Source organism: Mycteria americana, chromosome 2, assembly GCF_035582795.1.
Source record: "Mycteria americana isolate JAX WOST 10 ecotype Jacksonville Zoo and Gardens chromosome 2, USCA_MyAme_1.0, whole genome shotgun sequence".
Classification (NCBI taxonomy): Eukaryota; Metazoa; Chordata; class Aves; order Ciconiiformes; family Ciconiidae; genus Mycteria; species Mycteria americana.
The window spans coordinates 80,450,720-80,466,746 of NC_134366.1; the positions used below are offsets into that span (position 1 = coordinate 80,450,720).

The window sequence follows — 16,027 nt, forward strand, 5'->3', positions numbered from 1 at the left end:
ATACGGAGAGCCCAATTTGAAATCCACACAGTCAGTGGCCTTTGGATCTTGTGAACGTTGCACAGTTGTGTTTCCACTTGGGATGCCACCATTGGAATCTAGGTGACAAAAAACTTTCAACCAGAACAGCTGTATGTCTTCATCCAAGTTACTCTGTCCTTTCTTCTCTAGTCCTTGACTTTTCTTTCAATAACTTCTGGACTCCTCCTTTCCTCCAGGACTGAGGTTCTGGATGTCCAAGGTACAAGGAAAGAAAAGGCAGAAGACTCCCAGCTAGCAAAGGCTCCTCTTTCCACCCAGGCTGCTCACTTCCCTCACTGATCCATGACCTTTCCCTTGTGCTGCTTATGCATGCAGGCCACAGTGCTGTGGCACACTATCCAGTGGCAAACCCACCTTACAGGTTTTTTTTCCCTCCCATCTTTCCCCAGTCACTTCTGGTTTTATCCTGCCTCCAAAAAGAAAAGTGCTGTCCCCTCAGCTGTGCTGAGGGCATGGGGCAACACTGAGAAGTGGATCAGGGAACTGATATGGCTTTAAGGAACTGCAGAGGAAAAAGGGTCCCTGATCCACCTCACAGTGTAACCACGTAAGTAGCTGCTGCAGTACAACTGGAACAGCAGAGCAGAACAGTACATAGGAACATGGGTACATGGGAAAGAACCAAAAGTTATGCTTCTCATCCTGATACTGTGAGAACCAAGGCTCTGGGAACAAGTGGTACAGAGCAGTCACAAAACCACCAAAATCCTTCAAACAGAGAGAAGTTTCAACTGCTGTCTCTGACTGGACCTGCAATCAAAAGAGAGGACATCTTCCAGGTCGACACACTGGTATTTCACATTGCAAGCTTCCAAAACACCCCCGGCACTCTCTCGGTTTGTTAGTAAAGCCTTGGACCTCCCACATAGCTGAGAATTTGAGGAAACACGTAAGTACACCCAGTTTTTAGAATTACCTGCCATGTCATAAAAACTCTATTGGTGATTCAACTGTGTTAGCATAGAAAACTGAAAGGATGAATTATTTTGCTCTTTGTACATATATATATACATATACACATGTACTCCACCCACTCTAAACAAATTCCAACTGGGACAGTTGTGTGCAAACCAGAAAACTCGTAACATCAAGAAAGAACAGCTCAAACCAGCTATTTTGCTTCAAGTCACCACCAGGAAGACCAAATCTGCTATTGGCATGTGACGACTTAACGGAGGCGAACATGAGAGTTTTCAAATATTCTAAGACTGTGAAAACAACCTAGAATTACCTAAAGTATTTTCAAGGAACATAGGTGACGGAGAGGAAAAGAGCTATGTTTTTGCTAATGAATATCATAGGCTTCTCTGTACATCTGACTATTATCAAGGTGGCTGCTAGACTGATGACATGGATTTGCTTCTCCCTTTGGTGCTCCAGCAGACAACAGATGGAGATATTACGTAAGATAAATATCACTAACTAATCTAAGTACAAAGGGCTATTGACATTTTTCCAAGTACAAGCAGAAAGGAATTAAACTATTGCTGATTTGTCCAGGTTCAATGGGAGGCTATCAGTAAGACTAAATTGCAGTGGGTGGGCGGAGGGATGGAAACAGGGTATGCGTGAAAACCTGCATCATTGGTATTAGCTCAAAGGGTAGCAGCTGGATTGCTGGGAACCACATCCTCCATCAGTGGTTATTTTTACCAAGACTTTCAGTAATATCCTCTCAGTGCAGCCTTAGTCATGGGCCTGAGTTCTGGCACACTAAGTGTTTCACAAATCCAGAATCAAAATGTGGAGTCCAGTGATGGTTCCTGTCCCTAAAAGCTGATGTGCTAACTGTATGACAAATGACAACAAGCAGATGAAGGCTGGAGGCAGAGTCCACTGGAACGATGAAATGAAACTCACAAAAATGACAGACAGGTCTCTCAGCTCTTCACCACCTCAGACATCTGCTGCCAGCTGTTCTGGTAGGCATTGCAAGAAACCGGGAGTTTGTGAAGGAGAGGTTTGAAAGAGAACAGGAAAGTGGCTATCACAGAGAGCTCCTCCCCACTGTGAGAAGCAATATCACAGAAAACCCAAAATGCTCACATGGGCATTTAACAAGTGGGAAGAAATGTTGAAATCACTCTCCAGTTTGATGCAGGCATCGGTTTCTGCATAAGGACTAAGAGCTACTAGATGAGAACAGGCTATGAAGAGCTTTGACAGTGAAGAAAAGCAACATCTCCTTGACAAGCCACAGAAGGGCTTGTCTTCTGAAAGAAAACATGCAAAGAGAAGAACTCGCCTCTGCTGAGAAGGACCTGGGGGCTCCTGGTGGACAGCAACTGGGCATGAGTGTGCCCTGGCAGCAAAGAAGACCAAGAGCATCCTGGGCTGTATCAACAGGGGCACAGCCAGCAGATCGAGGGGAGTGATTCTCTCTCTTTACTCAGTGCTCGTTAGACCGCATCTAGAGTACTGCATCCAGTTTTGGCCCACCCAATACAGGAAAGACATTGACAAACTGGAGCAATTTCAGCAATGGGCCGTCAAGAAGATCAGGGGACTGAAACACTTGCCCTGTGAGAAAAGGCTGAAGGAACTGGGTTTGTTCAGCCTGGACAAGTGACAGCTTCAGGGGAACCTAACAGCAACCTGCAAGTACATATAAGGAGAGCATGAACAAGACAGACCCAGGCTTTTCACTCCCATGCGTGGTGGGAGGATGAGAGACAACGGATCTAAGTCAAAACAAGATAATTTCAGAATGGATATAAGAAAAAGTTTTTTCACCATGAGGACAGTCAAGCAGTGGAATAGGTTGCCTAAAAAGCTTGTGCAGTTTCCATCTTCAGAGGTTTCCAAGATCCAACTGGATAATGTCCTGAGCAACCTGGCCTGACCTCAGGGCTGACCCTACTTTGAGGAGGAGGTGGACCTAGAGATCTCCTGAGGTCCCTTCCAACCTGGATTAGCCTTAGATCCTAAGACCATGAAGATGACTCAAAGCCAAGGTAAAGATGTGGTAGGAAGATAAAGACAGGGCATTCCTTTGATTCCCGTATTGCTGTTCCTAGCACACTGAACTAATACAGGTAACACTCTTCAACACCTTCCCATATCTGCACTTCTGTACAGTGTCAGACACAACCTCTTTTTTAAATGACAGACAGACAGTCTATAGAACCAGTAGCTGTGGTAAGTATCTTCACTCAGGTTTTACTTGGGGAAATAAAAAGCTAAGAATAGCCAGAGAAAGAAAGCACTGAATGTGTTTGGAAAATTCATTACCTTGAAAGGCTGAGCACACAGGTCCAGTTGTGCTCCAGTGAAACTGCACGTGTGTCTGAGCATCTGTTTACTATATCATATGATGGAAAAGCCACTATGTTATTCATTTGCAGTTCACTGGTATGTAAGCTGCTTATTTTTTAGACCTGGGCTTAAAAGTTCACAAAACTAAATTAGGATAGGATAGCATTGGATGTACCAGTTTTCATCACTCCTCTTCAGTTTTTGAGGTATGCCTGAGTTTTGGAGAGCTGCTATAAATGTTTTAATCATTACTCTCAGACAACACATTCCTTGCTTTCAACACCACCCCCCACCCTGAGACTGATGATAATACTTTAAAGTACAGAATTGCTTTAATGGCTTGTGGTCATAATTTTTATGGTCACTCATAGTTCTTGATTTTTCAAAAGGAGATCAACAACAGATGTGTACAGTACAAAGTCTGGGAAGACTTTCTGATTGATTTAGAAAAAGACTTTTGCATCAGTCTCAACAGTTTTTTGCCTTAAACCTACTCTCCTTTTCTGTGTCTTTCTCCTCTTCCTGCCCCTCACCCCCCCATCTTGTTTAAACTTTCTCTGTTTGTCCCCAGACTTTTTCATATTGCCCCCAATGCCCAAGGTACGGCTCTTCTCTCTTCTACCTTCCTCTTACTTTGTCTTATCTCAGTGGTTTGTTTTTTCTTGTATCCAATCTCATGTGACTGTCCATACACTCTCTCCTCATTTCTGAGCCCCTATTTTCTTCTTTCCTTCCTGTGTTTTCTGCCAATTGTCTTTAGTTGAGAATGGGAATTCAAGTCCTGTTTACTCTGCAGATGCTTGCTTGTTGACTTTCTTTACCTAAGTGTTGATCAGTAGAACTGGCTTGGATCAAAGATTTTGCAAATTAAGTTTTTGTTTTGTCAGATTAAACTCTTACTGCTTGTAACAGCCATTTTGAAAGTTTCCTCTGCTTCAGCCCTGCAAGGCGCTGATCACTCTCAGTTGGATCCCAGGAAGTACAGAGATCTCTGACCTGAAACTATTCCAGCATTTAGGTTACGTTTGACTGAGCACAGGAACTATCCCATTGATTTAAATGGGACTACTCGCAAGTTTAAAGCTCAGCATGTGCTTCAGTACTTTGCCTGACTGGGGCCAGAGGGCTCAGGTTCCTAGAGCTTCAATACCAGCACTGGCTACAAACGATACGAGATATAACATCCTGATGAGAGAAGACTTGATGATCAAGTGACTTCTAATCCAATCGTGCAGCTTAGTGCAGCATCTCCACAATGAAGAACATATTTTTGCCTTCTTTCCATGGCTATCCAACACTAAAAAACAGGAGTTTCACAATGTTCTGCAGAGTATACAGACAAACCTGAGATGATATACAGCACTGTAAAGGTTTTATTGACGTTCATTTAAGGTGATCTGCATAAGTCACTGGTAAGAAATTCAACCTTCCCAAAGTCATGCCAATAAAATGTTTATGCTACACCATAATCTATTCTCTGTTGTACCTTCACATGCTATACACACACATTATAGATCTTCAATTACAGTAAAACTAATTAGACAATAAATCACAGTTGAGGCTGTACCTCATTTGTTCAGACATCCAAGTTAAATTTACATACTAATGGTTGCGTATTTGCCTTTAATAGATGCACTATTAGAAAGTAAACATAATAAATGAATAACCATTTAAGCATGGAGTTACCTAATCTTGATGAAAAATATCTGAAAATGTAGCAGCCAGTGAATCTATTTACTTTTTTATTGGAAAATAAAGCTAATCACAGACTAAGAAGATAAATATAAATTATATGGAGTAGCATACTAATGATGGATCAGACAGACCCACCCTGTGCAGTGAATGTAATAAGATCAAACTGCTTCAAATGGCTGGCTTATACATTAGATGATCTCCTTCTCAAGCATGGAATAAAGGATATAAACTAAGATGGTTTCATTTGCAAAAGTTTCCCCTTGGACCTGCCAGTGCATTTTATTTTCGGCATCTGCTAAAGCTTCAGGACAAGCTGTACGTCTCCCAGCAACAATCAGATATGTGCACAGGAAAGATGCACAGGGATGATGACCGTCTCAGAAAACTGAAAAGTGCACAGTAAGGTAAAAAAGTTGTACTGTGTAACTGAGTGAACAAGAGGGCTCACATACATAGCAAATAGTGCAAACTAGGCTACTAGATAAATCCTTTGTCATTACAATAGGGGCTTAATTCCTGTGGCACACTGAGCAAAGGCAAATGGGAGTGAGTGAGGCCCAGCCTTTGCTATCTTACACAAGAGAAAGATGAGCCCACGTTGATTTCCTTTCCCGTATAATGAATCACATCTATTCACACAACTACGTCTTTCTGAAGACACATTTTTCTCATCTCTGCTAACTTCGACTGTTCACTTTTCAAAGCAGAGACAGTCTCCTAGGTTAGGGCCACATACACCATTCTGGCTACAGCTGTGCAAGAGGTGAACAGTGTCAACTCAAGCTGCTTGTCAACTCTCCTCATTCCACTGCCAAAGGTTGCTTGCCCCTCAGCTCTCCCAGCAGAGCTGGTCTAGGAGCTTTGTCTATCCTGGTGCAATCAGAATGATCCTGGTTAGAAAGTCTGTTATTTTGAGTATTGAAGCTAACAGGTTATTATGAAGGAACTGAGTTTGGAGAAACTGCATGTGCCAAGCAGATACAAGGAAGGAGCAGCCCCCGGAGATGATGGAAGGAGGTGGTAAAAAGTAGGCGGTGCTAGGCTTATTGCAGATATTGCAGAATATTACAGATATTGCAGAAATGAAGAAAAGAAGAAAAAAGCAACTCCTATATTCTCACAGAGGGAGTCTGCAGTTTAGCTAGGAATCTGATCCAGATTCCGTCTGTACCAGTGCTTCCATTAGAACAGCATAAACGTGCTTCTGCTTGACCTCAGTCCAGGCCACAAGGCTCATCTGCAATTGAAATAAATAATTATTTAAAACAGCAGCAGCCACAGCTGCCAGCAGCATCAAATGAAAGTGACTTTGCGAGGCGAGAATGCATCAGCAGTCAATTGACATGACATGCCACTTGCTCGCCGTGGCAGTGAAATGATGGAGGTTCCAGGAACCGTCCTGCCGCCAGAGCCCATTTGTCTTAATCAACACCTCTGGGCACACCGCACTTCATCTGAACTGTGAGCGCCTTCCTTCCCTAAATGTCATTTAATTTTTGTACCTTTTCTTGAGACTTGTCAGCCCACGGACACATCTTTTTTTTGTAACAATGCTGGCTCAGCATGAACTGGAAAGCGACTACATTCAACTATGCTCAGAGCCCTGACAAACACAGATGTAACACGGCGTACTAGATCGGATCCAAGCCATTTGTTTTATTATATTACACTTCCAGGTGCTTAGTCTTTCCTGCCCTGTCCGTCCTCAGCCTTTCGTTTCACAGCCTGAGCAGAAGCCCTGACTGAAGGCAAGTTATCAGCCTCTGATCCCCCACACTGCTGTGGCTTGTGTCAAATTATAGCCAGAGCAATTTGGTAATCCAAATCAATGCAATAATCTGATCTGTGGGGAGCAGCACTCTAACACTGCTGTGCTGAGTGGCCACAATGGTACAAGCACTGTCAGCTTTTCCCAGCAGCTTTTTGACCTACTGAAGGCTACACACGTATATTGAGCAACTGATGACACAGGGAAAAGTCTGACACATTCAGGCTGTTAAAAGGCACAAAATATATACTTTAAGTCCCAAGAAAATGCTCCAATTAAATTCCATTTTTGAACAAGAGTATATTTAGCCCAGCTGTTATTAAAGGTTACTGCTATGTAGTGTGGACTTAATGTATTTGAAGAACATTTTTATGAACAGAAAGAAAAATATTTATCTTGGTGGATAATATTCAGATTATAAGAAAGGATGGGGGGGAGTATCCAAAGGTTGAGAGGTCCACCTCAGTTAAGCACATAAAGGATGGACATTCATCCAGGCCTTCTGAGGCTGCAGGATTCACTTTGTGTAATGACAGGCTCTCAAAACACCTAGTCTGTCTTGGTTCAGTTCAGTCATGGCCTTGCATGCAGAAAATCTGACACTTTTTTAATATCCATTGAGATTTCTTACAACATCAACACTGGAAGAAAGGCTAAAAGTTTTCTTTTAAATATGATATGAATAAACCATGTGATTCATTAATTATGACTCTTTAGAAAGTAGACAGGTGCAGAAGGTCTGCTAACTTGGTTTTACATCATACCTGAAAAATAACACAGAACAGAAAGAAAGAAAAACTGGCTTATTAACTCCCATCACCCAAGATCTTACAGTAGCATCAAAGATTATTTCACAGTATTCTCATTGGAAAGGTCATTAACCCTTTAAAAAGCAATACCAGTATGTACTAGAAGTATGCACAGTACTGAGCTCAAAAAAGCTCTCCAGATGAAAGCTGGATACAGACTTCCTTTTAAACAGAAAACCAGGCTTGCCTCTAGTATCTTATATTCAGAGGCAGAGTTGAAAAATATAAACTAAGAGTTAGGGAGACTTATTCTACCAAAACTGAAGATGGGACATCCAAGTGGGGTATATGTCTGTATGTGTTAAAAGGGAAGGGGGGGAAAGAAAAAGGTCCCTAAGAAGTGCTTGATACCAGAGCGAAAATCTGTTTCTAAAGCATTGGCCATATCCTTTTTTCAGAAGAGAAAAAGAAAAGATTGAAAATTATCCATCTTTCCACCTCTGCTGCCCCTCTCCCATACCCCTCATTCTCCCAATCTGTATACTTTTCATTGGCCTGTTTGTTGGGATACAACAACTGCCAACACATTAACGTGATAAAGCAGTAGGTAATGGCCCAGTAATATTACTCTGGTCTTTTCCTTTGGTCCAAGTTAGAGCACAGTGGCAGCTGACAATTTCTCTTCCTTGAAGTCCCCCACCTATTGCATCATACCTCCTGATTCATGTTACTTCAAAATGTATTTCATCCAGCAAGCCTCAACTTCATGACTCTCTACAACATCAGTTCTGGGTTGTAGAACTTTTCTCCTTGTTCCAAGTTGAACCAATGCCAGCTGAAAGCAACACTGCTTGGCAAGAAGAAATGCTTAAAGACCTACCAAGACCTTGTCACCACTCTCCTATTGATGACACAGACAGTTACCCAGCAAAACAGTGCAAAACCACGCGCTCCCAATGACTCCTCCTCAGCCAAGGTTACCAAACAGCACCAATTTAAAAAAAAAAAAAAAAAAAAAGATGATTTCTTTCACTTTTAGCTTCCTATAAACCATACCCTTTCCTCTGAGCCTATCCACAGTAACCTATGCCTCTGTCATCTTCAGATCGGTTCAGTACACCTGACTTTATCTGAAGCTGAATGTGAAAATGATATGCAACTTAGAGAAGCCAGATACCCAGCCCTCTCTTTGGCTCACGGTCAACATCAGACCATATCATTCTGACAATCTGCGCCTTTCCCCAAAAACCCAATCTACTGCTAATAGCAGTTTCAGGCTTAGATCCACAATTTTAAAGCAAGCAAGAAATCTCATCTTAGTTCCATCAGAGATCAGATTGCAATCTATAAAGCAAGCCACAATCCATGCTCCTCAGGAGCAATGCCAATCAGAAAGATATGGGCTTAAAAAAGGAGAGGTGAGCACTCCTTATTGAAAAGAACAACAAATATTCTGCAGGAGATCAGGGAAACCTACAGGCAGATCCACCTTCAGGAATAGTGGCAAAAACCTGTCTTCCTTCTGTACGTGATAACTACAATTTGAATACCCCAATGCCAGTATCACAAAAAAAAACCCAAACAAAAAACCAAACCAAAACAAAAAACCCAAATCCGACCAAAAAACCCCAACCCATCCCCCAAACGTATCCAAACACCATTTTGACTTTTTCACTCTACCAGAGAAGATGTGCCAGAATTGCCATGAATTAAAAAATGGATGCTGCTACTGATTTGATGTGGAAACTGCTCAAATATCATCTGAGTATTATCACTGTTGATTTCCCCTTTTATAGTTTCAATTCTTAAAAAATGTAATCAAGCTGTTCACAAACGAAGCAAGGAAAATAGTAAAAGGCAGCAGCAAAAAGCATTTTGCTGCTTTAGTACTTCAGACTTCGTCAAGCATCTACACAGCTATGTCAGCTCAACTCCCCCAAAGACCAGTGGTACCAGCCGACTTGAACCTTCCACGTGCTCACGCTGAAGAATATTATGGAAGTAGCACTTCCACTCAATCCAGTTATGCTTGATTACTTTGCAACTACGAAAAGTAAGACAAGGTTTCCAACTACAAAAATCACCTCAGCAGAGGAGTTACAAAAGAAATACAAGCTGAGCCGGCACTCTCCCCCCACTATCACCTGGAGGAAAGGGCTCACACAGTGAAGATCGCGAGGCACATTCACAAAGCATCTTGCCAAAGTTTGACAATGCAACTCACATTGACTTCAATGAATGTAGAGTGAAAACAATGGGAAGAATTGGGAACGTAGCACAATATTTGAACGCTCGGCATCAAACACATTTTCATAATGAAAGAGAGTTACAGACACAATTCAGGAACGTACCCAAACCAGAAACAGGCCTAAATCAATCCCTATTCTGGATAAATTTAAAAGTTAAATATATGCTTAAGTATTACTCAGAACAGAGATATTCACTGGGTATCAGAAGCAACTCAGAACATCATCTGGCTGAAAAAAATGTTATCATCAAAAGCTGGATTTTATTGCAGTATATCAGAGAATCATGATAGCCGGAAAGCTGTTGCTTTAAAACTTAATCTGTTAATGGCACAGAATTTTAATTATGTGATATTCTCTAGGGCTACACACACTACTTACTGACAGAAAATTATCATATATATATTATTTTACCTGGAATTTTATTTTTTGCCAAATGTGAGGCACAATAAACTGCTTCAAGAAGCGTTCATCTTCACTCCAGAACAGTCGGATGTCAGGGATATCGTACAGGATCATGGCCAGCCTCTCCAAACCCAAGCCAAATGCCCAGCCAATTTTATCCTGTGCACCAGCTGCAATAAACAAACAAACAAGATAAAAATTCAAGAGCTTAAGTTCACAATATGAAAAATTGCTGATAAAATGTTCACCTATTTACCAAGAAAAAAAAAAAAAGATGAAGTGGCAAGACAGAAAAGCCTACAAGTAACTGCCAAATGAAAGATCTAAAGACTACAGGACAGATCCTACTTCCATCAAAAACTGCAGCAAGATCGGGCATATCACTGAATCCAGGAACCAAAAGTGGTAATAAAATAACGCTGCACACTTGGCAATTTATGTCCAAAGTTTCAGACAGGCTTTGAGAAATGCTGCATGACGCTATACACCGCTTCCCTTTACTATCCTTAGAGCTGACCATTTCACACCTGACTCAGTTGTGTTTTATACGACATGTAAACATGAATTTCCTGTTCAGAATATTTCACTTGGGCTGACAGACCAGGCCAAGCCTCTGCAGCATTAACATCATTGCCAACATCTGAAAGGATCAAAATTGCCTCTTTAGAGGCATCTAGAAGAAACAGAGCAATGGGGTGTGAGGTGCTGTTGCATTAGCATCACACCTCCAACCAGGGAACTCCTGGGCTGCTGCCCCTGGGACAAGCCACTGCTCCCACATACACAAGTCTCTTTTATGCAGCACTAAATATAAGAAGACAAGAATATTTAATACATTAGAGCTGTACAGATATTAATGATGCAACATTTCTGTCAGGAAAGTAAATATTCATACCTTACTTCATTTACAGGGCAGGAGGACTGAGTCATTAAACAGGGATTTTTTCAACACTAGGAACCCACTCCATGTTTAGCCATCATCCTACTGATTTTGAAATAAGCTGGGAGCCCAGCAGCTCTGGCAAAGGCTCAGAGTTTTTTAAAATTTAAACAAATGCCTAAATAAACGCACTTATGCTGAAAGGATGCGTGCAGGTGTGACAGACTTTACTCTTCACCATCAGTACTGGCAACGTGCTCCTGAGTCATATAATATCACTGTACATCTGACAGCTACCCAGCTAGACCACGGCCATATCTGCCTCCTCCAGTATTAATTTAAACTCTAATTTTTTGGAAATTTTGAACTCGGCAGCTTCCCCATCATCATGCAGGAGGCTGGAGGAAAAAGTCTTCTTTCTGACCCCTGTTTCTGCTATCAGAAAGGAGACAGCTCCCATTATTTGGGTGTTGATGACATCCTGAGGTATGCTGTCACGTTCAATGCTGAGACGAAACAGTCCAGAGTCCTGTTTAAATAGAGGCAGGCATAACAAGCTTGGGAAAAGAAACATAGTCATCACTTTGATTCTTCTAATTAATTTGAAGCTGCCTATTTACCTGGAATACTAAGTCGCCAGCAGAACCCATCCGTGCCTCATCTGCTATCTCAGCAGTATTGCACTGCCACAGAAATTCGGTCAACTGTGTAACAGTATTCCTCAGAGGAGTATGGATATTTTGCCTTGTCCCTTCTTGTGTGCTCATAGGCAAGATTTCGCACTTTCTGACCTTTGAAAGCAGACAGTTTATCAGCTGAATTGTGGAAGTCCTAAGAAAGAGAGGACTGGGTGTGAACTCAAAAGGTACCTCATGGCAGAGCTGCTCAAACTAGTATGCTTAGACCAACCACCAGGCTTTGAGCTAACCTCACCTTGGAAACCTACAGTCCATGCTACATTACATGAAGAACTGTATGATTTGCTGCTATCGATTGAGTTAGTTTTAGAAAAAGGATAGTGATTACACAGAATGTATTGAAACTGGTGTTTGGGAAAGATTTTGAGCTTCGACTTTAAGTGTAAACTATAAACTGTTTCTTTTCCAAGCTGAAAGTACTATTTCTCTCCATACTCCAGTATATAAAAGTAAGTATATTTTTATGGCTACAAAAAAGGGAATATAACTCATTGCAGTGGTGTTGCTTCCCCAAACTTCCAGCTTGTCTTTCTTAGATCATCAATTCCTGCCTCAGTAGCAAAACTATTAATTTCAAAAGTGCCAGACTTTCATATACATATGGACATTTCTGTAGACTGATTAACACAATCCACCCCCTCCTCCAGAGGTAAAGTTGAGCACCTGGAGCAATATCCATGAGGGTTCTGAACGGCCACTGCTTAATCTCAACAAAGGCATTAAACCTGAAACCTAAAGACGCCAGGTTAAGCAACAGTGTTAATTAATTCACTGATGCTCATTCAAGTATACATGATACAGGATGGTGATCCTCCTTCCCCACTTTACTGATGATTACTGGTAGATCGGACAGGAGAAAAACCCAGATATGACAGAAGATCAGTAGAATGGGTGTATGTTCCGATAGGCAGAGCTTTACATTTAAGATTTGTGCTTTTTTATTATTTTGATATAAGAATGGTTTTCGTTGCAACTCTTTGCTCACACTTTGAGGTTAATGTACGATATTTATACCTAACTGATTTGCTATGCATTTTAATTCTGTAATGAATGCCTTGATTTTATATCAGCAATTTCTTTTATTTTTCTTTAAGGACTGGGACACATCACACTTTTTTGCACTATGTAGCAGACAAATAATTATTCACCCAGCTATCTGCCTAGCAACTCAGAGCATTGTCATCTGAGCTATGAATAAACACATACTCGCAGAACTGGTCTTCTGGATGATCCTTGTATGATTATCAGCCTTCAGACCACAAAATTCTCAAGTGTCTGTAGTCAAAGCCGTATCAGTGAAGAATTCCCTCTACTCAGAGAAAGGGAAAAAAAAAAAAACAAAAAGAAAAAGAAAAATGCAGATAACTAGAATTCCTCCTCAAATCAGCACTGGCAAATCTCCACTGCACTCCACATCTTCATTTATTTTGGCTCTGATCTCTTTTCCACTTCCTTTCCGTAAAGCTCCAAGTCAATGCAGCATTTAAAGATATGATTGACTTAAAGCATCTGAAGAATTACCTTGGGGAACTCAACAAGTCTAAAGCTCCTAAACTCATTTGTGACTGGGAATGACCACATGGCTTAAAAGTTAAACATGCAGCTAACCACTCTGTTGAGTGAGAGCACTCAAAGCTTTTCAAAGCACATATATATGTTTCAATACACTGAATTTTGGCAAGTAGTATGCAAAGAAGTCAAGTGAATATGAGTCAACATGACAGAAAGAACGAACACAGAATAGCTTTAAACATGGCAAAAAACAGGTTGAGGTTCTGACGAGGAGACCTGGCCAAAGCGGCAGATTCCAGGGACCTGGTGGGGCAATCATAGCATCACTGCTTGAAATAACATAGCCCAATGGATAAAGCTTTCCTGACACACGAGCTTTCCCCAACTGGCCCTCAAAGGTTTGTATGATGCCAGGCTCCTGCTGCCTCACGTGAAAAACTTGACTACCCACCAGGAGAAAATTGCTGGAAGCTTTGCATGTCAGGTAGCCAAAGACGGAAAAGGAAAGGATAAAACAGTTTGACTGGCTTCCCACACTGGGGGCAGAGACAGTCCAGTCTGACTCCAGGAGAAGGTTGCATCATTGCAGCTGTGTCTTACAGGGGAGCTCAAGAGTCCTTATCTTCCTTGAGAAGTCATATCTATCTGTCCTGCTCTTAAGCTTCCAGCCCCGATGAATCAGTTTACACTTAAATGTAGACCAATCAAGCCATTCTCCAAAAAACATAGTTAAATTAAAGCTAAATTTGATCAGCCAGGATGGGAAGCTGTGTAATTACTCACTGAGGCATATTTAATACCTGCTAGAACTCATGGATTCCCACTGAACCCTCAGAAATACCCACAGACAGAAACGTTTACCTTCTCAAGGAGTGTGAGGCAAGACATTTTGCACTGTACAAGATTTTTAAGACGTATTTTGCAATGTAGTGTTAGGAACAGGTTGACAAAACCTTTTTGTTATACGCTTCAGTCACACTTATTTTTATATCTCTGCTAGCTTTTATTTAACAATTTTTGCTACTCCTGTAAAACTGCCAATAAAGAAATCTTTCTTTTGATAGAGCCTAAATTGGGTCTTCAAATTGTTATACTCAGCAGTTACTGAGAAGAGAAAGAAATTAAATTTTGATCTTGGATTGAGGCAAAGTCAGGAGCATACAACAGCCTGCACACAAGGTGTTCTTCACAAAATGCCCAAAAATGAATATACGCAAAGTGTGTGTAGCTGAAAGCTGGGATGAGTTCCAGAAGCAAAGGCCTGAATTTGATCTCCTGCTTTCAGACCAAACCATGGCTGTTAATGGAGCAAATTGAGGAACTAAAATGGTGGGAAGAGGAGTGAACAGATTCTCAAGGATACACAGACTACACATCATGTTTTATAAAATAAATTAGTGCTTTAAACTGTGTAGAAAGTAAGTTATAGACAGAATGTACATATGACTTGACAGAAAACATCAGAAATTCCTGAAACAAAGACCTATGCCCACATTTGAGCTCTATGTGATTAATGGACAGCTTATGAACAAGGCTTTGAAAAAGAGCTTCTGCAAAATAAATATTTACTTATCGCTAGAGACCAGGAATGCATATTCTACGTGAGGGCCACAGCAATGATGTAAACCATGTTTACTCATGTTAAAAATAAGTCATTTTAAATTATTTCCTACTTCAGATAAAACTCCTGTATGTTGGGAGTCAAAGGTTTTACATGGGAAAAAAAAATAGTAAGGTGTCAGTCTAATACAGAAGAGCTTCTGAAAGTGCAAGGTCAGGTGGCTGGGATGTTAAGCAACTGAGACCAAAAAGTTTACTGAAGTTTCCTTCTGAACTGCTCTCTTCAGCAAAAGCAAAAATCAGAACTGTCATATTATTCTCTAACTCTGTTAAATTGATGCATTCAGGCTCCCGTGTGCAATTCAGTTTAAATTACCTCCTAAAATAAGGACTTGAGTTTCAGACTATGCATGCTAAGTAAGCCACTCCTCAAGAACTCAAGAAAAGAAGTAAACATTCAATTATGCCTATTCTGTGGAAAAAGAACTTATCTTTCTAAATCTCATATGTGGAATAATTTTCTAACAATAATAGTCACTTTGAGACCACAGCTTTGTCTCCTGGGTCAGACCAATCTGTTCTGTTTGCTCCACTTGGAAACTAAGCAAAAGAACTTTAAAGGCTTTGATTGAGTTTTTAATATGTATGTTTATTTTTGTTCCGTAATCAAAATAGCTGGGTACATACTAAAGGAACAGCCTATTTAAAAAATTTCTACCCAGGGAAGCCATTCACCAGATTCAACTTTCTTCTAATATGTAATTAACATACATTCTACCATTTTACCAATATTTCACCAGGCCAAAGAGCTGGGAGGAAAATGTTTCTGATAGGGAGCAATGGATGACCAGAGCAGGAGAGGACAGGAAAACTAGATTAGCAAGAAGAGGAAAGAGTGAACCAAAGCAACAACAAGGAGGAACTTTCCTTATTTTTTCCCCACCTTGGACTGATACTTTTATTTTCCAATGCTTTTATCTTTCTATTTCTGAAGTTATGAATTCCTCAGTCCTTCTCCCCTGCTCCTTTCCATCTTCCTATCTTTGCCCGAGTCTACTTCTCCTGTTCCTACAAGCCCTCCTAAGCATTCACAACAAAATCAATGACAAAACCACCAGTAAACAGAATGTTACTTAAAACTTCAGGTATTTTTTCAAAGTTCATAACCATACACTTCAATGACATTCAATCTTTCCAATTATATAAGATAAAGTATC

At 40.8% G+C, this 16,027-nt stretch overlaps 1 protein-coding gene across 3 annotated transcripts in view; it reads right to left on the bottom strand.

Moving 5' to 3' along the window:
• Positions 1-16,027, bottom strand: part of FARS2 (phenylalanyl-tRNA synthetase 2, mitochondrial) — a 247,651-nt gene that overhangs the window by 92,866 nt on the left and 138,758 nt on the right. For all 3 annotated transcript variants that reach the window (XM_075493895.1, XM_075493893.1, XM_075493892.1), the window contains one exon: positions 10,170-10,330. In XM_075493895.1, coding sequence (XP_075350010.1) covers positions 10,170-10,330 — 161 coding nt within the window. The remainder of the gene's footprint in view (positions 1-10,169; positions 10,331-16,027) is intronic.